The sequence below is a fragment of the Engraulis encrasicolus genome, chromosome 16 (genome assembly GCF_034702125.1).
Source record: "Engraulis encrasicolus isolate BLACKSEA-1 chromosome 16, IST_EnEncr_1.0, whole genome shotgun sequence".
Lineage (NCBI taxonomy): Eukaryota > Metazoa > Chordata > Actinopteri > Clupeiformes > Engraulidae > Engraulis > Engraulis encrasicolus.
This window is the reverse complement of record NC_085872.1, coordinates 1,712,137-1,739,464: the sequence shown is the minus strand read 5'-3', so window position 1 is coordinate 1,739,464 and position 27,328 is coordinate 1,712,137. Positions and strand designations below refer to the sequence as shown.

Genomic DNA, 27,328 nt, shown 5'->3' with positions numbered 1-27,328 from the left:
CACACACACACACACACACACACACACACACACACACACACACACACACACACACACACACACACACACACACACACACACACACACACACACACACACCTGGGTCATATATATGTATGATTCATATATTTTGTACATTTATTTCCAAGATACTACTGTTTATATCTAGAGCAGTATGTGGCCCATGTGTCTGAGCAGTATTTGCTGCGGTTGGCAGGTACTGTAGGATGTCCCGTGGGTCGCCATCAGGCAAAGCATGAATGCATTTAGATATTTGAGCCACACAGGAAATGTCTTTTTAGCATCGTTCATAAATAAGCAGAGCCCCCTTCTAAAGAAGCACCATGACGATTAATCACATTATTCACATACTCTCCTCTTCTTTCTGTTTCTCTAATATATCTTCATAGGTCATCAAGGCTCTTCTGTTCAAGATCAGCAGTACCAACTACCGGTGGAGATCGACCCTTTGATAGGTCAGTTGTGTGTCTGTCATTGCTGTGACGACAGCTCTGGGTGGGGATCGCAGTTTTTCACCTAAACTGCCAGGCACACTTGCCACTACGGCACAAGACATTTGCATTCAAATTGGAAAGCAATGAGCTGTGGCTCGCCCTGTATTTCATCATTTCTCCTTTCCTTGCCTTCCTCTCTCTTCGTGCTTCTCTCCCATTCTCTCCCCCCCACGTTTTTTATTCCTCGTCTCGACCTCCCTCTCTTTAATATGACTTACTGAATAGTCGTTGTTCCAGAGGGATGAATATGAAGGGTGTAATAATTTCCGATGTCCAAGCTCACTGCTGGCTGTCTTGACAATATGGGGTCTCGTGTTACTCCTCCCTTTCCTCTGACTTGTTGATGGAAAGACCAGAACAATGCAAAGAAAGATATATTTGATTATGTGCAGTTTAACATTGTATATGTAATGTCTACATGCCCATGTAACATTATGTACCTACACATTATTATAGGGTTCTGTTGTCAATGTACGGTGCAGTCCAATTAGGGTAATATAGAGTTAGTGTAACAACTATAGTATGCATAAAAAATATACATCATTGTTTGTGCCGATACACTTAAATTCAGTTGGTCCTGGACTTAGATGGACAACTTCTACACATGTGTCTCACCCTGGTTTTGTTGTGTGGCCTTGAGGATGCGGTGTACTGCAGTGCATGGTGGTTGAGGATGGCCGGCCACAGATGTGTGGGTGTTATTGACTGGCCCTAATGAGGATTTGAGGAGTGTGTAATGACATGCTGTCAGCAGGTGTGGACATGCTCCTCGCCAATCAATAATCTGGGTTCTAAGTGGTGCACGTTGGAAAGAATTGATTGGGTTTTCATGTACTCGTAAACGAGTGAAAAAAGGAGAGAAAGGCCATCTCTGAGCCCTACAAATGGGGAGGTGTAATGGAGACAGAATGGGAGGAGATAAGAGGGAAGGCTGGAAAATATTGTCAGAATGTAAGACCTGCTATTTAAATGAAATGCTAATTTGTCTCCAGGGTTAATGCTTGAGGGTAATATTCCTGTGTTTTTATTTGTATTCCTGCTAGGCTGTTACTGTGTAGATGACAGGTTTCTGTTCCATTCTGTTCCATGCCTGATCTCTGGTTCTTCGTGAGGAACATGACAGATCCTCTTTGTATACGTGTGCAATTTTTCTTTTTTTCCCCCTGAAAAAGTGTCATCTCTGTATTTATACAGCCTACATTCCATGGTAGGCTAACTTTAAACACAGTAAATTCTAACTGACTGCTAGGACAGCTTGGTGTTCCTGTGCGTGTGTCTGTGTGTGTCTGTGTGTGTGTCTGTGTGTGTGTCTGTGTGTGTGTGTCTGTGTGTGTCTGTGCGTGCATGCACTCGTGTAAGTGTGCTTGTGTTTGGATGGAATAGGCTGCTGGTGTGTGTCATCGATGTCTCTGGGCCCCACACCTGTTTCTGTATGTTTTTGGACTGTGTGTGTATATGAGCGTGTGTGTCTGTCTGTCGGTATGTAGGTCTGTCTCACTGACTGTCTGTGTGTGTGGGTGTGTGTGTTCAGAGGAGTTTAATGTTGTCTTATTTCTTGTTTCATGTTTCATCCCATTTTCAAGCATGTCACTTTCCCCATCTTTCTTTCCTCTCCATTTATCTCCTTCCGCTCTCTGCTCTCAGTCTCTACTTCACTCAGTGTCTCTCTTTCAGAGCACCTCCCAACAACTTCTTAGACCCAGCAGTTAAAGGGGCTTAAGCCTTTATTTACAGCTCAGGCATTGCTCACATTGAGAACTCTTGCTCCTCCGGCTCCAGTGCTGGTGTGAACAGGAGTCTGCACATGTGAGTCTGAGGCTGTGAGGAAGCACTCTGACGTCGTCAGGGTAGTTTATGTGCTTAGCCACAAATCATGCCTATGTGAAAATCATAAATGCCCACCACCAGCAACCTCGTAATTTTTGTTGTAAGGGTTTAACGTCTGTCTCAGTGTTCAAGAGAAGTGGGAGTAAAATTCATGACATTCTCTCTTTTTTTTCAATTGAAAGCTGTTCTAGCTCAGCCTTTCCCTTGCACTGTCCACCCCTCCCCCATTTGTGACTTCAGGTCCATTTTGTCTTCTCCTCTGTCCCTACTTCCTCTCCTTGTCTGTGGCTTTATCCTGGTGTTTTTTTGTGCTACAACCCACCCAACCCATCACTTATCCATGTTTGTTTGTATGGTTCCACTTCAGTTCTCACTATTTTATTATATATTTCTTATGTTTCACAATGAATTTGTTTTGTAAACATGGATTTCCTCTACAATGGCTCAAGGCAATCATTGACCCTGTATCTGTTTTGCCTGTTGTTTCTTGTATTTGTTTAGCTATTGTATCTGGCAGAAACAAAACCCTCTCCCCCCCCCTCTCTCTCTCTCTGTTATTTTGTACCATCAGCCAGTAATGTAGGGATGCATCGCAGGCAGATCACAGACCTACTGGATCAGAGCATCCAGGTGCATTCCCAATGCTTCACAATTACTGCTGACAACCGCTTCATCCTGCTTTGTGGCTTCTGGGACAAGAGCTTCCGCGTCTACTCCACTGACTCAGGTAACTAAGGCGACCTGGGGTGGGGTGGGGTGGGCTGGGGTGGGGGGGTGTGAAGGGCATAGGGTCATAAATGAGTCCCACACATGTGAGACAGCTCCATTTCGCAAGTGCGTGCACAGATACACAAACATCCACACCTATACATGGGGCTCACACAATTCAATTTCAGAGAGTATGGATCTCATTCTGAGAAGGTCGGAAAGACCAAGTTGCGACAAGAGGCTAATGGAGAAATAGGTGTGTGGAAAGAAAAGGTATTTGAGGCTGTATGCTAAATGTATCTCACCCAGGCCTAGAGGACTAGTAGAGAGCATCCTCACCACTGGCATCACTGTCTGGTATGGCAACACCACACAGGCTGAAAGGAAGACTCTGCAAAGAATAATCAAGACTGCAGAGAGGATTATGCACAACACTTCCCTCTATGGACTCTATGTATGTGCAGCGCAGTAGACGAGAGCAGAGAGAATCATTGATGACCCACTCCATCCAGCTAACTCTCTGCTCAGACACAAGCACTGCACATTCAACACAATACAGCACTGATTCTTGAGAAAGCGGCTAAAACATGTATCAGCAATAAACTGCCAATTCTGTTGAATTAAACTACATTTTCATGAACAAAATGAATCCAGGTAAAGACCCAGGGGTCTGTTACACAAATGTACAGTCGTTTTAAATATTTAAGTGTAATTTTATTACTTTTCATGGCTATAAACCTGCCCACACCCTGTAAAAACAGCTGTCCCAAGGACAGACATCATCATTTCAATTGACTTAAAATGTAAAAATCACTGATATTATTGAATGATATCACCATGATGTGAAAGTCCATATTGAAGTGGTTCTGCAGATATGCACATAGTGCGTGTAAAGCAATATTTACTACTATTTTCTGATTGCTCAAAGTGTGTCCAGCATATTAGTCACCACCGTCAGATTTTTTTTAAAAGACAATAAAATCAGGTATGCACAAGGTAATTGTCATTACTTAGGACCCCTTTTCAAACCTTTAGCTCTACTGAATACTTAACCATCACTGAAGCTCCTGTAAGTTTACTCATTTCTCCTCAATTTGTCAATTTGTTTGGACACTGGTAGGTAACACTTCCAAATAAGGGGCCATAATTAACAGTAAAGTAGCTACAACCTAATACTTAAGTAAGGGTTAATAATCATTACTTAATGCCACATTAGACACATATTAATTGTTATTAATGAACATTGGTAAGCAGTTACTTAACTATTAGATAACTATTACCTTGTGTTACAAGTTAATAGCATATTATTATTTAACTAATAGATAAGTAAGGGCACAGTTAATAGTTAAGTAGCTATCAGGTCATACTTAACTGAGGACCAAAATTAACACTTACTTAATACAAAAGCAAGGCATAACTAATGGTTACATAATACATAAATATTGGGTTTTGGGACCCTTATATTAGAGTTGGCTGAGGATAACTATGGTTTAATTAATAGATAGATATTGTTTGGGACCCTTATATTAGAGTTGGCTGCGGATAACTAATGGTTAATTAATCGATACATATTGGTGTTTGGGACCCTTATAATAGAGTTGGCTGAGCATACCTAATAGTTAAGTAATTAATCCACTGTGACATCTAGTTTTCACTCGTTCAAATCAATGTAATAGTGGCAACAGGAGCCATTATATACAGCAAGGATTGGACGTACACTTCTCAATGATGGTGGTGTGATGAGATGTATTTTTTTCATAAACCACTTATTAGTGTTAATGGTAAAAACCCTACAATAAATGCAGAACATTATGAAGAGTAACAGTTTTGAAGCGAAACTAAACCATTCCTTTGTGATAATTAGGTTAATGTTTGAGAATATTAGCTCCAAGAAGAGCAGTGCATGATGGGTACGCAATCTATAGACAACAATAATTCGGTATTATTTAATCATTAGATATGCCTTACTTTTGCATTAAGTAAGTGTTAATTAAGGTCCTTAGTTAAGTATGACCTAATAGCTACTTAACTATTAACTGTACCCTTACTTATCTATTATTTAAATAATTCTATGCTATGAACTTGTGACACATGGTAATAGTTATCTAATAGTTAAATAACTGCTTACTAATGTTTAACATATGAATTAATAACAATTTATATGTGTCTAATGTGGCATTAAGTAGTGATTATTAACTGTTACTAAAGTATTAGGTTATAGCTAATTTGCTGTTAATTATGTTCATTATAATTATATATATGGCCCCTTACCATGTGTCTCAAGTTAATAGCATATAATTATTTAACTAATAGATAAGTAAGGGTACAGTTAATAGTTAAGTAGCTATTAGGTCATACTTAACTAAGGACCTTAATTAACACTTACTTAATACAAAAGTAAGGCATATCTAATGATTAAATAATACCGAATTATTGTTGTCTATAGATTGCGTACCCATCATGCACTGCTCTTCTTGGAGCTAATATTCTCAAACATTAACCTAATTATCACAAAGGAATGGTTTAGTTTCGCTTCAAAACTATTACTCTTCATAATGTTCTGCATTTATTGTAGGGTTTTTACCGTAAAAACTAATAAGTGGTACATGAAAAAATTACATCACATCACCCCACCATCATTGAGAAGTGTACGTCCAATCCTTACTATATAATGGCTCCTGGTGCCATGATTACAGTGATGATTGAACGAGTGAAAACTAGATGTCACAGTAGATTAATTACTTGACTATTAGTATGCTCAGCCAACTCTATTATAAGGGTCCCAAACACCAATATCTATCGATTACTTAACCATTAGTTATCCGCAGCCAACTCTAATATAAGGGTCCCAAATATCAATATCTATCTATTAATTAACCATTAGTTATCCTCAACCAACTCTAATATAAGGGTCCCAAAAACCCAATATTTATGTATTAATTAACCATTAGTTATGCCTTGCTTTTGTATTAAGTAAGTGTTAATTTTGGTCCTTAGTTAAGTATGACCTGATAGCTACTTAACTATTAACTGTGCCCTTACTTATCTATTAGTTAAATAATAATATGCTATTAACTTGTAACACAAGGTAATAGTTATCTAATAGTTAAGTAACTGCTTACTAATGTTCAACATATGCATTAATAACAATTAATATGTGTCTAATGTGGCATTAAATAATGATTATTAACCCTTACTTAAGTATTAGGTTGTAGCTACTTTACTGTTAATTATGGCCCCTTATTTGGAAGTGTTACCCACTGGTACTGCCCCAACCATAAACTGTCAACACCGTCGGGGGATTTAATAGTATTATGTTACATTAATGTTAATTATATATACTTTTTCAGAAGCGGCATGAAGCCCCTAAGAAACAGAGCGAAAACGAAGTGGCTAATGTGAGCAAAAAATGCATAATATGTAAAAGAGTGTTTTTTTTTGTCTCACACCGTCAGATGTCACCACCGTCAGATTTGTTCCGCTCATCATCTTGTTCCATATTTTACTAAATTGTGCTGGTTAATGAAACATTACCAGACATGTTAGTAATAATTGTGACCCAAACTTATACTCCAGCTTCCACTGAGGTGCATGTGGAGGGTTTTTTGTCACAAAATGTGACGGTGGTGACATCTGATGTAGTTCACAAAAAAGCATGTGTTTTACATGTTTTTGACAAGTTTTAAGAATATGCTTCCAATAAGTATCTACAATTATGTTGAATTGTAAAAGTAATTCACTTAAATACAGTAAACATATATTTTTTTACTTCTAATTCTGTCTGACGCTGGTGACAAAACCAAGAAAGAGCCCATTTTATGAAAAATGTAAAACATGGGGAGCTTGGCCAATACATTCACTGCACAGCCAAGACCTTCATCTACAATAATACACCTCTATATTTTGGATTTGAACAACTTAAAACCTGTTTATGCCACATTTTCCATAATGTAGGCCTACTTCCTAGAGTATCTAACAAATGAAGAAAAAACACTTGCACAAACATACTGTGCACACACAAAATAAAGTGTTTATGCTAGATGTCATTGACTTGAGAGGGCTATTTATTTTGCTAAATGTAGGTAATAATTAGGTCACTTTCACCACCTTCAGATTACTGTCACCACCGTCAGTTCTTAAGTCACCACCGTAAGAAGGAGTTTTGGACATTTTAAATTAATGTGCTTACAACATTTTCCTTTGTAGTTGTTGAATTATCAAAGTAATTGCAGATTTAAGCCTACACGAATATTTGTGAAATTACAAAAAAATGTTTGATCTATTTAGGCATTAAGTAAGCATTGTCTGACAGCACATATTTTTAAAATTAGAACACATGAAGCAGTATTAAAATAGAATGAAAGTGAATTTTCAACATTTAAAGGCGTATGTGTGAACCAAAAAACACACACAGTCACTTAAAAACTCCAGATACATATGCAACCAAATCAATACACTTTTTATTGCTTTTAATTGTGTCTGACGGTGTTGACAAAAAACAAGGTATGATCGGATAAAAACCTGATTTCTGAAAAAAAAATCAAAATGGGGAGATTGGCCTTGTGCATTTCTGAAAAGCCAAGACCTTTGTCTACGAGGATATACCATATTATTTTGTTTTTCCCTTCGTTTTCTTCTTTCAAGATTACAACCTGTTTTAGCCACTTTCTCAAGAATCAGTGACAGACACAGTAGAGTGGACAGTATTTCTACTAAAAAGCAAGTTTTTTTAATAGCTTCTTCCCCGCTACAGTCAGACTGGTGGAAAAACAGAACATTTGACTAACTTTGACTTTCGATTTTTCTAGTTGGATCACTTTTTTGTCTTATTCTTTTGTCTATTAATTGACTCAGAGGTCCTGCATATGAGTTCCTATGTGCTTGGACTACTAGTTCATGCACAAATGGCACATGAAGAACTCTGACTTTGAAAATGGCTTCTGATAGTCATTTGCTTTTATTTTATATTCCTGAAGAATCTACTACGTTGTACTACATTTTTTTACAACGTTTTTAAATTGTATTTTTGGTTCCGGGACTGACATTTGCACAACTTTCGTACTGTATAATCACCCTTACAAGGCTCTCTATTTGTATAACATCCATAAAATGGTTACATCTCAGCAGCCAATGTCAAAATTCACCCAAGCTGTCTTCACCCAAGGTGTGGAGTAGATTTTCATGTTTAAATAGGTGTGTGTAATTGTTTGAATTCTCGCCACCTCGAAGTGTTTTGGCTCTGCTGTCGGTCTCTCCATGTTGTGGTGTCTGAACAGTAGCTGTAATTAGCAGAGTGCTGAGGGAGCAGACTTCTCCCTGTCAGTCACGGGCACTGCTGCACTGTTGGACTTGCTTGGATTAGACAGCACACGTACTGTAACCATTGCGCTGCTAATTATCAGACTGATGTTGATGCCCAGAAATAAATGTCATCTGCAGCAGTGGAATTGGCAAAGAAAATATACACAGACTGACGGTAGAGGTCAACAACACACACACTTACATCATCATACAAAAAGATACACAAGCCCCTCAGCTCAGCCTGCAGTCTGACAACAATTACCACTTACACATAGAGAGTATCTCTCTCTCTCTCTCTCTCTCTCTCTCTCTCTCTCTCTCTCTCTCTCTCTCTCTCTCTCTCTCTATCCCTCTTTCTTTCTCTCTCCCCTCCTCTCTCTCTCTCTCTCTCTCTCTCTCTCTCTCTCTCTCTCTCTCTCTCTCTCTCTCTCTCTCTCTCTCTCTCTCTCTCTCTCTCTCGTCCTGCTCAAGACCAAATATTTACACTCCTGTAAAAATCAGTCTGTGAGGTGTGTACACTGGTTAACAGATAGCAGCCCCCCTCCAACAGTTCACACCACTTCACATAGCAGTTCTTCACATGGCAGCTGCTCCTGCGTTCACTTAATCTGCACATGCACAGTGGCATGCAAAGGTTTAGGGACCTCTCTAAGATTTTTATTTTTTTACTATTAAGAAAAGAATGTTTTCCTATAGGAATGTAGGCAAGTTAGTTCACAGCAGACCAGATGTATTTGAGTAGATGTAGGGTCTTTCCATTCAAAATGTCCTGAAAATATTACTTGGTGTTCATTAGACATCCAAGAGAAAGGATTGAAATCTTTTCAATGAAATTGTATCTTTTCCAAGTGAGAGACCATTTTATGCGGGGAGGTGTGTCTATTTTGTTCAGGCATTGTTTTTCTGCAAAGTTCTGATGGCTATAGTTCAACACCTGTACAATTTGTACAGCATCGGAATTTGTTCATTTGGTGTGGGATGACCCTATATAATTTAATTCTAATACAATTAAATGTACATATGGGGATGATTTCATTTAGGCATGATTTGAATTTCGAAATGTGTAAGAGTTTGTTTGCAGCAAAAAAAAATTGTAATTATTTCCTTAGACCCTCAGTAACAAAAATCGATTGAATGGATAATTATATGCTTTCCATAGATAAATGATATGTGCTTGTCTTGAGTTTTTTCCTTGGAGGGTGGCAACAAATGGGGCTCTAAACAACTGTCTACTGATCTAGAACTAAGAAAGTTTAAAAAATGGGAGTTTTGGACTGTGATTCTCGATTGTAAAACAGAACATTTCCATATCAGCAGCTATTCATATCAGGAGTCCCATAAGCTTGTGTCATAGCAGTTTGGTAGTCTTCCTTAAGTCATCAAGACATTTATTTGTCTATCTATCTACAGTATCAATCTATTTATTTATTTATGTTATTTATTTCAAGACACACATTAATGACACGCACATGCATGCATAGGTACATACATGTAAATGTGCCAGATTATAGCACAGTGGATAATATCCATTGTGTGTGTGTGTGTGTGTGTGTGTGTGTGTGTGTGTGTGTGTGTGTGTGTGTGTGTGTGTGTGTGTGTGTGTGTGTGTGTGTATGTGTGTGTGTGTGTGTGTGTGTGTGTGTGTGTGTGTGTGTGTGTGTGTGTGTGTGTGTGTGTGTGTGTGTATGTGTGTATGTGTATGTGTATGTGTGTTTGTGTGTGTGTGTGTGTGTGTGTGTGTGTGAAAGTGGATAATGAGACATACCCTTATGTGCATAGGTATTGTGTTCCATAAGACACTACCTTTAATGGATATCACACATGCTGGATCACACCGTTTCAACCGTTGAAAAACATACAGATACACATGCATTGCAAAATGCTTATATTACTCACCTTCATCACTTAACAGCAGAAACAAGTTCATTGGAAGGATGCTGCACTAAAATGCTTACTTGGGCGTTAATTGTTACAAGAGAAGTTGCATGACTTCCAGAAACAAAAACACATCTGGACATGTGAGAAGCATTTTGGGAAACCATACTGTGGTCAGATGAGACTGAGATTATTGTTATAGTTCTATGATCAGAAACCACCTGGAATTCCATGATGTCTGGTGAAAGGGGCATCATGATGTTTGTGTGAGCGGCTAAAGTTGAGTGCCTACATTGGGGGCCTTAAAAAAATACTTCCAGATATTAGGAGATTCTTTAAAAGCATGGTCAAGAGGACAATGATTGAAAGCACAGTAAAAAAAAAAAAAAAACTCCAGGAATTCATGTAGAAGCACAAGTACAATGTTCTGGAATGGCCAGCCCAGTCTCGAGATCTTAACATAAAGTGTATTGATTGATTTGAGTCAGGCTGTCCTACCCAAGGGAAGCAAGAAACTTGACTGAATTGGAGGTGTTTTAAATGGAATAATTCAGTAATAGAATATGTTAAACTGTCGCTACTTCAAAATCTCAACAATAGACAAACCAATGTATGGATTTTGTAAAGGTGTATCCATACTTCCACACTAGTGGAATTATTTAAATCTTTTAAATTACTATTTTCTGTAATTACACCCCCCCCCCTCTCTGACAGGAAAACTGACTCAAATCGTGTTTGGTCATCGGGATGTGGTGACATGTCTGGCACGCTCCGAGTCGTACATTGGAGGTGATTGCTATGTGCTGTCAGGTTCGAGGGATGCTACACTACTGCTCTGGTACTGGAATGGAAAACACAACAGCATTGGAGAAAACCCTGGAAGTAAGTACACTACACTTGCACTGCAGAATCAGACATGGCTTAGTGTAACTGCAAAGCGACGTCATTTACCATTTTTGAATTGGAAATGACCGTTCAGAAGTCCTATCCTCTATGTGTGAATTCCTTTTTTCATCTATGTGTGAATTCTTGCCATTCAAATATTTTGAGGACCTTCTTTTTAAACCTATAAAAAATGCACTTTGCAATGCAATGCAATGGAATGTCCAATATAAAAATGGCAATTTCACAAAAGGTTCCAAAATGGATTTACGTCATTTTGCAACGAAGCTCTTCGTATATGGAAGGGTATACCTAGAGTATGTCAATACCAAAAGCAAATCTCTTCTCTGTACAAGTACTTAAAAAAAGTACTTAAACAAATCTTATGCAAGGTTGCTGGTAAACATTCATGCAACATACACTTGAGTATGTAGAATAGCAGCATTGGTTAAAAGATGAAGTCATTAATGGCCAGTTTATATCCCTCTGCTTTGTACACACACACACACACACACACACACACACACACACACACACACACACACACACACACACACACACACACACACACACACACACACACACACACACACACACACACACACACACACACACACACACACACACACACACACACTGTGCTGTGTGACAGGTCTAACACAGTGATTTACGGCTCACTACGTGGAGCTACAGCAAGTTTCATCTGACCACAGCAGGCCTCTTTCGCACATATTGGGTTTCAGGCCACTATTGAGCTGCAAATGGGTTCTGCCTGCGTTTGCATCTGTGAAATAGATGTTTGTGTGTGTGTGTGTGTGTCCGTGTGCGCACGTGCATGTATGCTTTTTGAGTGTGTGTGTGTGTGTGAGTGAAAGTTAGGAAAGGCCTTTAGCAGTGTGCCTGTGACGGGTGAGGTCACAGGCACATCAAAAGTTCAAGCCCATCCATTTCAGCTCTATAAAAGTGAAGACGCCAGTGACACGGCAGCCCTGCCTCATACACTACCATATGGCGGTGCCGGCAGCTTCAAACGGCCACCGCGTCGCGTGTTAATCCAACACACACACAGGATTTAAGGGTCCCTGCTACACTGTGTTAAGTGGCCCATTGCAAACGGAACACTATTTATGACCACTCTTGATTGAGTAAATTAAACACATCACTGAGGCTCATTACATTTTGCAGATGTCTCATTGGTTATCTTTTCAGCTAAACTGATATTTTAAAATATATTTTTCTTTTATATGTATATGTTCATTTTCTGGGAAAATAGGATGTGTCCATTCATTAAGCCTGCTACCAAGATTTTACCTGACATTGTGGCTTAATTAAGGAAACTGACATGTGATCCTCAGGACTACAGATTCAAAATCACAAAACGGAAGAAATAATATTGAGGTACCCTGAGCATATATTTAAGCAAAACACTGGGTGGAATATTGCTATGAAGTGACAGTGGGGACAAGGAATAGCCGTGTGTGCACCACGGCTAAGCTTGAAAGGAGGGATGCTATAGTCGGTCAATATTCATGTTGGTGGTCTATGAATCTTCATGATCTCCACATTCTTTGTGGAACTCAATACAATACAAAACAATACAATACAATACAATACAATACAATACAATGCAATACAATAAAGGTGCATGTGTGTGTGCGTTCGTCTGTGTTTAATTATTGTGATTATGTCAAGTGGATAATTGTCCTCTTTTCAATTCGTCCCACAATGTGCTTGTGCTCCTTAAAGATACTAATACAAATTTCAACTGTGTAATTTAATGGACTAGTATTGTCCTTTTTAATACCATTGACACAATATTAGAATTTAGTTGAACATTTTTCATAGTTCAATATAAAAAAAGTACATTTTATCATAAATTATGTGCTTAACGTTGCATTTAGAGAAATTCAAATCATGGTAGATATGCTTATTATAATACCCCATTTAGTTTCATCACCATTGTATTTCTAAAGACAAGTTTCTCAAAAAAGCAATGTGAATGGATAAAGATAAGGAAATATTTTGTCTACAAAATTATACATTATACATTACATTATACATTATGTGTGTGTGTGTGTGTGTGTGTGTGTGGCGTGTGCAGACAGACAGACAGACAGACAGACAGACAGACAGACAGACAGACAGACAGACAGACAGACAGACAGACAGACAGACAGACAGACAGACAGACAGACAGACAGACAGACAGACAGACAGACAGACAGACAGAGAGCATATCTGTGAGTGTGTGGGTGTGCATGCTTAAAGCAGCGTGGCAGTAATCAGCTCCGCTCAGCCCCTCAGCACAACAATGTGCCGCTCCATTACCACAAACCGCAGGAGAGCCTGTTAGCCGCAGGGCCAGAGAATCCCTTTATGCTCTCTCCAAACACCATTCTCTTACCTTCTGTCTGTCTGTCTGTCTGTCTGTCTGTACATTCTCTCTCTCGCTCTCTCTCTCTCTCTCTCTCTCTCTCTCTCTCTCTCTCTCTCTCTCTCTCTCTCTCTCTCTCTCTCTCTCTCTCTCTTCCTTCTCATACATATACAAACACATGTTCATTGTTTCCCTCTTCTTTCTCTCTTCCTATACACAGAATCTCACACACTGTTTCGTTCTTCAGTTTCCATTCCATACTGACGTATACTACTGTTTTATCTACTGTATACAGCAGGTATACATCAGATATATGCATATGTGGACACAAATACAGAACAAGACAGGACACAAATACTCGCATAGAAATTCACAACCATCCATATTAATTGTTTGCAAAATAGCTGCTTTCAGTGTAGCGACACACATGCTTGAGAAGCGATTTGTAAGACTATACTGCCACCTACAGAAAATAACAACACTTCTCTATGATTCAGTGTTTTTTAATATAGTCTTGCAGTCGAGTTTTTTTGTTTATAGGTTTGTGTTGTATTAGACTTTCTTGCAACATAATTCTGTTGTGCATGGATTCTGTTGTGCATAATTCTGATGTTGTGCATGGATTCATAACATACCATGAGTTTAATTTCGTATAATTTAACCGGTTAATTTAGTTTAATTTAATTTCTTTATTTTCTTCCAAATTCCATTTTTATTCTACAATCCCCCTCCCTTGTACATCTTTCCACCACCACCATCACAGGTAAGTGATACTCAGCTGAACTCTGGTCTGTTGGCTGTGCAGATATATGGGTAGAGGTATTAGATTGTAATCAGATGTCGCTTAACACAGACCAAATGGTGCCCAAGGACTTTAGGGTTAAACGATACACCAATATATCAGTTTTATTGATCTACTCCTGGCAAAATCCGACATCAGTCTCTAATCCAGGACTTGTAGAACATAAGTCAGACCCAAGACATTTAGGATGTCTGCCTTTTAATGAAACCTGTACGAGGGTGTATTATTTTGTGTGTGTGTGTGTGTCTGTGTCTGTGTCTGCGCGCGTGTGCGTGCGTGTGTGTCTGCGTGTGTGTCTGTGTGTGTGTGTGTGTGATTGTGTCTGTGTGAGGCTGTGTCTGTCTGTGTGTGTTTCTACGTGCATGCACACACATTTGTTTAGATTCCGTGTTAGACACACCTCTACATATAGCAAAGTTATGTGTCAGTAGTCCTTTTTTTACTATTGAGGTGAGTCAAGGTTCAGTTACACCTCTTGTCACTCTATCTGGTTTACTGGGTAGTTATACCTAAATTGCATACATGCAGATTCAAAGACATCTTAATCAGGAACAAAATTGAACGCTTACGCTTTCCATTCAAAAAAAATGAAATGCCGCAACTGAAAATATTTTTTTCTGAACAGAGGTTAAAATGACAAAATGTAGCCTTTCTAAAAACACTTCAGGTTTGGTTCCTATAGGCTTCTCTCTGTTCTCTCTCTCTCTCTCTCTCTCTCTCTCTCTCTCTCTCTCTCTCTCTCTCTCTCTCTCTCTCTCTCTCTCTCTCTCTCTCTCTCTTTCTCTCTCTCTCTATGTGGTATTTTGTCTCATATCAGTGGAAGTCAAGGGGTTAAGGTTAACACAAGTCTCTTGAAGAACAAAATGTATTTAAACAATGTAATGTATTTACATATTTGCAATAGCATGCAGTTATTTGCAATAATTCTGAAACATTAACAATAATAGCAGAACAAAAATACTCAACACAAAATCAATTATTTCCTTCAGCACAGAATTGGAGCAGCTTAAATCACATTATACAATAGTTAGATCTGGTTCATAAATTTTGCGATATCTGATTGGACTAGACACGTTCTACAGGCCTTCTACGTGTCGGTAAGTGGGAGGATGTCCAGGCTGGCATACTCCCTGGAGCCTCTTCACACCTAGTAATCACTCCGCCATGGATAGAGTGTCAACAGGGGCGCTTATTTTGAAATAAGCATTCAATATCCTGTTACATAGGCAGCTATTGCGGAGAAAGCGCGAGAGGCTGAACACGAGCAGGACGTTGGGTCATCATAATAGTCCAAGCTTTTCTAGCCTACATAAGATCAATAATGAGACATAAGATCAGGAGAGGTTGATTTGTGCCAATGTGTGTATGAGAACCGCTATGCTCGCCTCTCATTTGAGCTGTGGGAGAGGGAAGGACAAGAAAGAGATGCCCTTAATGGAATTGCTTTATCAGCAAGCTTGCCGTCCATGTGGAAATCAGTGTAGACTAGGCTATAGGCCGTAAAAGAGTAGGCATCTGGCTAAAAATAAGCAAGATACCAGTTGCCATGCGATTTAAAATTATGTCCGCTTGGAACTGAAGTAAGTTTCGAAGTAAGTTCATTGGGGCAGAAAGAGACCCCTTCCTCGGATTCACACTCACACCAAACGTTTGCCTCAGAGTTTCAGCAGCAAAGTTGTAGGCCTACAGCTGCAAAATGAGCAGTCCATATACCTTTCTACACAAGACAAATAATTAGACATACAAAGAAAACGTGTTGATTTGTGTGGTTGTGTGTGTGAGAATCACGCTCAGATCTCATGCGGGAGACGAGGAAGAGACGTCCTTACACATCTAATAATATCAGCAAGCTTGCCCTCCACAGAAATGTGCAGATCAATGTATAGGCTTACAAAAGTAGGCATCTGGCTAAAAAGGTTTAAGTTCCACAGTGTTGTTCACATGCACCGTGCATCATTTTAGTAAGGGAAAGTCCCGTCGCAGTCCACAAAAAAAAAAAAAAACGAACGTTGAACGTTACGGGCTGGCACTGTCAACTTTTCATTGCGTACAAACCATACAATCTGTGAATTTGGAACTACTTTGCTTGGCGGAGAAAGTTAACAACTAATGATGGGTAACTGAAGGTAACTAATAAACATTTGTTCGAAAAAATGAATTTTTGGGAGCAGGGATTTAGTCAGCACTACAGGTGTGAAATGTGTTGCTTGCTGGAGTAGGTACCTCACCCTATGCTGCTGGGGATGTTACAAATTGCTATTTAATCTGAGAAAGATTTGTGTTCTGGCTGGTTTGTTATTGCTAGTGGGTCATGCGCCATGCACTGGTGCACAATGCGGCTGTTTGGGAACACGTGGAATTTTCTATACCCTCATCTTACATGTCTACGAGGTTGCCGAACCAATCAGGAGTGTGGGATTTTCAGAGATATGATGTAGTCAAAGAGGCCTTGTGCACCAAACAATGTGTGTGGTTGGTATGTGGGCATGCGTGTGTATGTGCTTTGCTGGTGCACACTCACTGTCCCTCCTGCTTGCTCTAAGCATCACTGTGGTCAGCAAAAAAGAAAATGTCCACAAATTTTTATCTTTAAAAACTGAAACCCCCTGAAAAGGGGAGAGTTCACCTTCTCAGACACCCTTTCTCTCTCTCTCTCGCACTCTTTCTCTCTCTCTCACACACACACACACACACACACACACACACACACACACACACACACACACACACACACACACACACACACACACACACACACACACACACACACACACACACACACACACACACACACAGAAATGCACTTGAGACATGTGCATCTGTTAGCCTCATCCTGTCCTCCTGGGCTGGCCTCTGGTTTAAACAGACCCCAGGCGCAGGGGCCAGCCTCTGTAATGAACTCCTAATGAACTGGTGACGAGCCCAGTAGCCACTGGCATCAAATCCTCTGGGTTACTTTCCTCAAGCAGCACATCATGTAAACCAGCTATCAGTCACAGACACACACAGACACACACAGACACACACAGACACACACAGACACACACAGACACACACAGACACACACAGACACACACAGACACACACAGACACACACACAGACACACACACAGACACACACACAGACACACACACAGACACACACACAGACACACACACAGACACACACACAGACACACACATAGACACACACACACAGACACACACACACACACACACACACACAGTTGTCCAGCACTGCGTTTTCAGTGCACTATGGAATGGACTGAGCTGTTGTTGAAAAATGCTGTTATGTGTTTTATGTCACAGCTCTCCTTTTTAAAAACAGGGTTCTCTTTTTCGTTTTGTAAATCAAGAACCCCCCCTACTGGTTGGTGCTACTCACTACTAGCTGCTAATACCTTTCCTCCAAAACAACTGTGGGTACACAGTATTGGTTAAAATCCCTGGGTCAATGTGCCTTGCTCAAGGGTACCTCAGCCAAAGATGAAGCATGGTTGCAAAAGGCCACACACACATTCCTTCTATACATACCTGTCAACCATCCCTAATTTCCCGGGAAACTCCCTAATTTTGACTCATTTCCCGATTTCTTCCCGATTTTATTTTTTCCCCGGAAATATCCCGGATTTTTCACATTATCAAAAAACACCGTCGGTCCAGTAGGCTATTTATAGGTATATTTATATAGCTATATTATGCTTCTATAGGTGTGGGATTTTTACTCGCAACCTTCAAATCCCCCGATTAACTCATAGCCACTGCCAATAAACATGGTACAAGAATGTGTTTTATTCCTATTGAATTAACAGTGGCCTATTACTTTGTGTGTGTCTTTTGCATGTACAGAAGAGTTTGTGACACCGAGGGCCATCTTGACGGGACATGACTGCGAGGTGACATGTGCAAGTGTATGTGCGGAGCTGGGCCTTGTCATCAGTGGCTGTAGGGGTGAGTAAATAGGACTGGGATACATGTAATTATAGCAAAAAAGTGTTTTAGTAAGTCTGAATACAGTATCTCATTGTTCATGTCTGACTAGCCTGGAGAGTAACAGAATAACAGTAATGATTAATACATACATACATACATTATAATAATTCATAGCCAAAACAATTTTTATCTAGTTGAAGCTGTAAATTTAGATTCGATCGATTAGCAATGTAAATACAGCATAGCTCGAAGTAGCTTGCATGCCTTAATTGTATTATATGCTCATTTTAGAGGGACCATGCTTGATCCACTCAATGAATGGAGACTTGCTGCGAACGTTGGGTGCCCCAGAGGGGTGTGTGCGGCCTCGTCTCGTGCAGGCCTCCACTGAGGGACACTGCGTGGTGTACTACGAAAAGGGACACCTCTGCCTGTTCAGTGTCAACGGAAAACTGCTTTCCCACAAGAACATGGAGGAGAATGTGAAGGTACAGTACAGGCTTGCAACCACTCATTTGGGTCGTGCACAGGGCTTTGCTCAAGGACATTTCCACAAAATTATTGCGGATGTTTTACTCAATTTCACCTGTTACTGTACTCTGGGGTTAGCCTGCACCTGTCCATATTTCCTGTAATGCTTCACAACATTTTGTGACCAAGTCTTTGCACTGGCATTCTGTACTGTGCAAAAGTTTTAGGCAGGTATGAAGAAACTGCTGTACAGCAAATTGAGTTATCAAAAGAAAAATCTGAACTAAATCAATATTTGAATTAACTACGTTTTGCCTTCAAATGGACATCAATTGTTACACACAAATACACAGTCAGGGTCGATAGGATTATAGCCTAGAGCAGTAAGTGGGGGCTGGAGACCCCTGGGGAGCCGCGAGATGATACTCATTATGTATTCCAATAAATGACGGAATAAATTAACTTCCATCAATTCATGGAAGTTGCAGCCAAAAAGCTATGTCTCTGATGTGAAATCAAGGTAGCACAAAAGCTGACAAGACTCTGGTGAATCTGACTTGAAATACTTTGACAGGACAGTTTAGCAATGACGAAATATCCTCTGGACAATGTTGCCCATATTGTTGTATGGCGTATTAGTGCAGTGTGTCAAAGCACCCCGCTATTAAAAATTGTCTTCAATGGAAAGAAGATCAAGAAGTTCTGGAAGTAATGGTATGGCCTCCACAGAGCCCTGTCTGGGATTAAGCGAAGAAGAGACAGAATAGAAGGATGTGAGGAGGCCTACTCCCCAGAACATCTGGGGTTAGTTCTCCAAGATGTTTGGAACATCCTACCAGTCAAATTCCTTTAAAAAATCTTCAACTGACCAGTCAACAAAATTGCCTGGCTCTCGCCCAACCTGTGTATTTCCTCGCAACTTTGTGAGCTCCACTGCTACGTAGGTCTGGGAGACCACGCGTTGGCTCCGCCTTCAGAAAGCATGGCTTTATCTATCATTCTGCCCATCCTAGCCACCAACAGATTCCTTCAAAAATGTTTTCTGTTCATCTTTAAAGAGTCAATGTAGTCTATAATTTGTCCTGTGACTCCTTAATGTGAGCTGCCATTGATAACGAAGCAATAAATGCTCCGTCTATTTTCTGGCTCGAGACATGTAGCATTCCTGTAGTGTTCCAGACCTCCGTGTGTGTTTGTGGGTAGCTCCACCAGGCGGCTCCGGAGCTAGACACACACACACACACACACACACACACACACACACACACACACACACACACACACACACACACACACACACACACACACACACACACACACACACACAAAGAGGTCTGATGAAATCTGATAGCAGATTATAAAATTGGAGGCGTGGGAGTGAGATTCTCTCCATTTCCGAAGCCCACAATGAAAAGTGTGGGTTATGGATTCAAACAATGTGAATGACCTCGCTGGCAGGTAAATGTCAGGAAGTAAAACGGCATTTGTCTTTTCTGAGCTAGCCATGACCGCTAGCGACAATAACAGTCAGCTTTCCACAATCCATTGTTCTACTAACTGTCACTCGAATTTAAAGGAATGTTAAAGATAGCCTGCACACAGTGTGTTATCATGCACGAGTTTTAATAATTTGTGTCATAAAAAGCAGCTTACCCTGCTACCCAGCTTACCCTGTCATGAAGATGCCAAGCCAAAATCAAACAATAGCTACAAGCTCAGGTTGATTACAAATATTTCCACCTAAAACTGTTGCATGTGTCCATGTTCCCAAAGTACACAAGCAGTTTGTAATCATATCATGTCCATAAAAGTTCCAATATCGTTTATGAATGTGTGCGTGTGAAATCGTCTGTTTCATTGAGATGCCTTCCCTTCCCAATTTCTGACACTACAATTTATGCTGTGTATGTGGCTTTCAAATGCATACAACAGACCTTTCTGCCCACTACCCTGTAATATAAAGCCACTGATCAAAGAAATATAATTTCTAATGGACTGCATTTATATAGCGCATTTACACTCCTCCAAGCACTCAAAGCGTTTTACATCATATGACTCACTTTCAGTGATTAACACATCGGTTGCAGTGGCTGCAATGCAGAGTACGATCCTGGCACCAGGAGCAATTTGGGGATAAGTATCTTGCTCAAGGACAATGGAGTCAGGCAGATCGGGGTTTGAACCTGCAATCTTCTGGTTGCAGAATAGGCTCCTCTTCCACCTGGGCCACCACCACCATCCATCCCCACCCACTGCTCCCCACAAAGACTGCCAAATACCTAAAATATGACTTTTTTTATTTGCTATTTGGATGCAGTGCTTAGCCCAAAGGTCAATTTGTGCTATTTCCAGATGAACGGATAAACTTTAATTTGATTTAGGGCTCTCTTTCGTCACTTTACTACATACTGGTAAAATTATTTACACCATGGCATCGCTTAGTTATGAAATGCAAAGCTGTGGCTTGGTCCAGAGATGTTTCATAGACACAGCGTAAGATTGCCTCTGAGAAATCATTAAATATGCGGTTGGACTAAGCTCTGAGCTTTGTTGTCATGATAGCCAGACTAGTTTGGTCTACTGAACAATACATCACACCTAATGTTTCTGTTGTGCTTTGGTGGAAATGGATTATGGGAAAACATAAGATTAGTTTGAACCTGTGAGCGTAAATAGAATTCTATTTACTCTCACTGGTTTGAACATACCTACAGTCCAAAATGGGAGTAAACATTCATGATTAATTGCTTAATCAGTCGTTGCGAGGGACATCTTTTAGACATTACCTGTTGTAATTAAACTGAAAAAGAAACTTTACAGTAATTAGCTAAAGGTATAGTAAAGCATATGCCTGTCCAATTCACGAGGAGGTTAATATCACCTAACACACATACATTTTTAGCTTTCTTAAGCTTTAAAGCTCTTTCTCACACTCGCTCGCACACACACACACACACACACACACACACACACACACACACACACACACACACACACACACACACACACACACACACACACACACACACACACACACACACACACAGCATATATGAGCGGACCTATATACACATTCATGCACACACTGAATGGTGGTCTCAGACAGCTGCTTTTGGCTCATTGCCCCCAGACATAGACTGCAACTTTCTCTTTTCCTCTGCTCAGCTTTGTTTCCCTCTCAGAGTGTCTGTGTTTCATCACTCTCTCTGCGTGCGTGCGAGTTTGCGTGCGTGTTAGAGTTTGCGTGTGTGTGAGTGTGTGAGTGTGTGCGCGTGTGTGAGTGTGTGCGTGTGTATGTGCTTGGGTGCGTGTGTGTGTGTGTGTGTGTGTGTGTGTGTGTGTGTGTGTGTGTGTGTGTGTGTGTGTGTGTGTGTGTGTGTGTGTGTGTGTGTGTGTGTGTGTGTGTGTGTGTGTGTGTGTGTGTGTAAGAAAGAAAGTATACAAGTGAATGAGAGCTTGTCTGGGTCATGATTAAAGGCTGGTATGTTTTTAAGCTCTGGCTGCCCCAAGGCATGCTGCGCAGCTCCTCAGTCCCTTCTCACCCTACTTCTCCCAGGGTTTTTCTTCCTCTCTCTCTCTCACCTCCTCCTTCCAAAGTATGAGCTAAGGAGGGCTCCCCTGTTCTTTTGCATAAGAAGACACATTTGTCACCAGTGGGCAGCTGTCCCACAATCCCCCCTTAATCACATTCCCACAAACACACACACACACACACACACACACACACACACGCACGCGCACACATGCACACACACCTTTGCTGTTGAGTCCTGGGAAAGCCTGGAGGCCTGTTTGCCTGGGTCTGGCTGGGCCATGAGGCCCTTCCACACCTGCTTCCCATTTGCTGTCACAGGGCCCTCTGCAGCTCCTCCACGTGCCCCGCACCCCACAGGCACCTTGATTAGCATCCCTTATCTGTCTGTCCATTTGTTTCCACTTAGCTCCCCCTTCTGCTGCGCTGCACACAGGCCCGTGCGTCAGGCCTCAATCTGGCCTCATGCCATCCGGTCATCTTTAATTCGCCACAACCGAGGGTGATTGGCGGCAGTTTCAGAGTTTGTGCTGATTATATCCGTTAGGAACGACATCTGAAGCTGACTCTAGTATCAGTGGGTAGCAATGTTTAAAACGTAGCTGTAAAAGTGCTCTCTCTTGTTAGTAAAGTCAGTTTGTTTTTTAGCCCGTTTTGACCCACACTGCTATCTATTTGCATGTTGAAACTGTAAATACTGTGTGATGGTGCCTGTCAATCTCACAGAGTTATGGCTTGAGGCTGTCCTGTGAGCCATACGTTCTGAGCTTTAACTTATGTTATTTCACTCCTCTGCTAACCTTTCCTCTGCTGTGCCATTTTTCTTTATTTCTGCTCCCTCATATTGCTCCCTTCTTCCTGTGAAACGCTGTTACGTCAGGCACAAGCTACAAATCTCGAGCCTCTGTTCTCTTGTGTCCCGTTCCCAGGCCACAGGCTGTAGACACCAGTATCAATCTAACTTCCACTGGCGCCCCCACACAGCATGAGACTGTCATACATATGATTTTACGAATACAGCTTACAGCCTCTTTACAGACTGTATGTCTATAGCCAGGCTCAAACTATACTACTATCAGCCTGATTCTCGGCTGGACAACCCAACCCCCCCCCCCCAAAACAATCGGTGTAACATTACCCTGCTGGCTTATATCTATATGTGTGTAATGCGATGGTGTCTGTTGTAAGTGAGTGCAACTAAGAAAGACATGCATGTGGCGATCCACTGTTGTTTAAAAAAAAAAAAAAACTTCCACACTGCTGAACACCTGCTTCTGCCTTTGTGCCAGGGCCTGGCCCCCAACTTTGTTTTACATCAGCTTTTGCATCTGACAGGCTATGCAGAACTTTTTAGTTTTTTAAGTCATCATCTGTATCCGTGAATGATTCATCTGATTCAGGTCAGGGTTTTTTTTAGCCATCTACTAAAAAAAACCTGTAATCATAGCTTTTCTATTGATCCCGAAGTAAATTCAGGTGTCTAGCTTGAGCTTCATATTCATAATGCACATAATGCACACAATAATATTGTACACCTATATAATATATATACACATACAGTATATCAAACCTATTGCACAGCTTTGCATACATACATTAATGTAGTTGTGGGGGTAAAAAGTTAATACATGGCCACAGTAACAATTACCACAGTATAGAAGGTTAAATAGAAAATAGAAGATTAAAACATGATTGGACACCACTTAACGAGATATGATTACTTAGTTACACTATCCATTGACGGGGAACGCCAAGCCAACTGCCTGTAATTAGTTCCACAGCAAGACAATACACAGTGATTTCCCAGGAGTGTCCGACAGGAGAGTTCAAGTTCAAAGTAGGCCTACTGGCAGTTGGTCTGAGAATCCCATGCCTCCCTTAATTGACCGTTCGCAAAACCTCACCCTCAAATGGTCGCCATCCAATCCGAGCTCTGCTATGGTACTTAAGGAGAATAGAATTTGAAGGACCCCTGCTAAACACTTCAGATATCAGTGAGACAGTAAAACGTGTGTCTACTACTGTATGGCACCTCGACACCTCTAGCACCACCTGAGGTTTGATGGGGACCTTGTTTTTTCACCTTTGCGAAGACAAAATCTGAAGCAGACAGATGACAGGAATGGATTGGGCCATGTGGGGGGCTAGTAGTTGATTGTGATAAGTGACCCAGTTGATTGGCCCCTCAATGATTTCACCTGTGTGTGTGTGTGTGTGTTCGTGCGTGCGTGCGTGCGTGCGTGCGTGCGTGCGTGCGTGCGTGCGTGCGATAATGATGATGGTGGTTATTGTCATTTCAATGTTATGTGCATTTTTCAGGCTATGCTGCTGAGCAGGGATGGGCAGTACCTGCTTAGTGGAGGGGATGGAGGTGTTCTGACTGTTTGGCAAGTTCATGACCTGAAGCAGCTCTTCACCTACCCAGGCTGTGATGCAGGCATCCGATCCATGGCCATGTCCCATGACCAGAGGTAACCCATGGCACTGATGCACACACACATACTCACACACATTCACCATTCACACACATACATACAGACAGAGAGGGAATCATATGGGGAAACACACAGTCCACTCCAGGGGGCCTCGGCGCTACAATATGTATGCATGTAGAATGCTGTGTCTGCGGTGTTAACATAATATTTCGTACTCATTTACAAACATACGTAAGTATTTTGTTTATAATTAGTTAATTATTTAGGAAGTGTTTGTAAACCTTTACCTTTGGCAAGAATTCAAGAGTTCTGTTGTTGCTTTTACTGGAAGTTTAATCATTATATTTTATTGGTATTCATGTTGACTTTTACAAAAAATGATAGTTATTCTGATAAAACTAAATGATGCTTTAGAAAGTTAGCTTCAAAAAGAGACAAAATCCATCCCTCTAGTGTAAAAGGCTGAGCTCCAGTGGTCATTTCAAAATGCAGTGTGTTTTTTTAGATGCTCCCTCTGGCAAATCACCAGTAATCTTATTCTAAAGTATTATCGATCCTTTTCTTTTTGTTCTGCTGGTGTTGACAGCAGATGCGCTGTGATCCTTGTTGACAAGCAATTTCAGGAACACTGTTTTGTTGCAGTGGTAACGTTACTTTAATAGATAAAATGAAGCAAAAACCAGCTGTATGCAATTGTGCCGTTTTAACCTGGCCATTGGTAACAGTGCATTAATTTCTTGTTTCGACGTCTTCAGGCAGAGCGGTCTCGCTTTGCGTACAATCCTTGGCAATCAACTATTCAAGATGAGATCATTTGGAAAGTTGCGCAACCCATAGTGGAATGGGTGCGGCATAGCAATGAGGGTGCAGCCGGGAATTATGGGAAATTGAGTATATTATGTGTTTTATGGAGTTGTCCTATTAGCTAGCTAGGTTTGCACTCGTGCTTATGTAAGAGCTCTTCTTTCTCCTTTTCATCTCCATTTCTACAGGTGCATTATAACGGGAATGGCATCCGGCAGCATTGTACTGTTCTATAATGACTTCAACAGATGGCACCATGAGTACCAAACTCGTTACTGAGGGACCAGCACTCCACAGTACTGACATTTGCTTGGCCAGTGTCACCATGGCAACAGCATTGGCCACTGAAAACGCAATCCTGCCATGGGTCTCAGAGGCACTATCCTGAATACATAATAAAATTCTGAATGTATCACACAAAATAAATTTTAAAAGTAAACTATTTTTGAAATGGCAATTGCTATATTTTGTAGATCTTGTGACGTTTCATATATTAAATCTTAAGGTGTCAGGGTTGCATACATATCATTGATATAAATATATTTTAGCGGTTTAAGTATATTTTCACCTTTGCCCACCAGGCTATAGTGGACAATGGCTATATGACTATATTTACATCTGATGTCCATATATAGATTCCATATATTTGTGTACTTTTTGGGGTGATCTTTTTTTTTCTTGTTGTCTTTTGGGGGATTTTTTTTCTTAATAGCTTTTTGCTGCTGCTGTAGGGGTGCAGTTTTATGGTGACTGAAGTGACTCAGATGCAGGTCTTACTGTACTTGAGCTGCATACACATGTCTTTTTATTGCATATTCTATACTAAAGCTAAATCCTGGCATACATTTCTGCACTGTATTTTGCAGCACATCAAAAAAATGTTTCATGGAAGAGGGAGGTGGCATGTGAAGGATCCACAAGGGCAAGTGGAGATTGTGTAGTCATGTTTGAAATTGGTGGACTGTCAGTGAGTGGACCCTGATTGCTCCAGCAGCTAAAGTCGCACTCTTAATCACTGTATCTGTAACTCGATGTCATAGCGTGCACAGCTTCTCATGTAACCAATTTTTCCAGTAGACGTGTGCAAATTTCTCTGGTGGTATGGAGATGGTAGAGGAATGGTCTATCTCAGAGTATCTTGCACGTTTGTTATCCAGACATTCCTCATTCATTTTGTTTTTGATTATAATATTGGTAAGTGCTGATGACTGATGGAAATCACTGTTTTTATTGTCTCCCAGCACCATGACAGTTTCTACTGGGTGTCTTCTTGATTTGTGTGATGAGTCAAAACAATAAAATTTAATTTCCTTTCAGAAGTTAGTTAGTGTTGTGTCTGTGTCTGTGCCTGTGCATGTTTGTTTCGAGTACTAACAACTATTTATAAAAGACAGTGACAAGCTTCTGAAGCTTTTGATGTTTCAAAGTTGTGAAATGCCTGTACTCACTTTACACCTCTATCGTTTATATATCTGTATGCAAGTCATTACTGCCAGTACACGATATAATATGGGTAGAAATCTAAATTGCTAAACTGTGCAAAAACATTTTTTAGTAACACAAGTCTACTACTGTGACTTTTAGCAGTTCTTCAGCAGTTCAGTTCTAAAGCCAAAAAAATTGCATGCATTTAACTAATTCCTCAAGAATATAGCAGAATATCAACAAAACCGATATTTACAATATACTTAAGCCCAAGTAGTTCAAGAAAGTTCAAGAAAAAACAACTGCACATTACAGCATGCTACATGTTTCTACTACAGTACCACTATGGCTCTGGTACAGAGGTGGGGGGGGGGTCAGTAGGTCAGTAGACCAAAAGCTTGGCCTCTTATTAAAAAGAACACAAAGGGGATTTAAGTGTGCAGA

General features: G+C 40.6%; 1 protein-coding gene across 2 annotated transcripts in view; it reads left to right on the top strand.

Moving 5' to 3' along the window:
- lrba (LPS-responsive vesicle trafficking, beach and anchor containing) overlaps positions 1-26,782 on the top strand; it is a 211,804-nt gene extending 185,022 nt beyond the window's left edge. For both annotated transcript variants that reach the window (XM_063218225.1, XM_063218224.1), the window contains exons 50-56: positions 411-476; positions 2,914-3,069; positions 10,941-11,108; positions 18,134-18,235; positions 18,509-18,705; positions 24,540-24,691; positions 25,648-26,782. In XM_063218225.1, the coding sequence (XP_063074295.1) occupies positions 411-476; positions 2,914-3,069; positions 10,941-11,108; positions 18,134-18,235; positions 18,509-18,705; positions 24,540-24,691; positions 25,648-25,738 (932 nt within the window). In that variant the 3' untranslated portion in view covers positions 25,739-26,782. The remainder of the gene's footprint in view (positions 1-410; positions 477-2,913; positions 3,070-10,940; positions 11,109-18,133; positions 18,236-18,508; positions 18,706-24,539; positions 24,692-25,647) is intronic.
- The last annotated feature ends 546 nt before the right edge of the window (positions 26,783-27,328 follow it).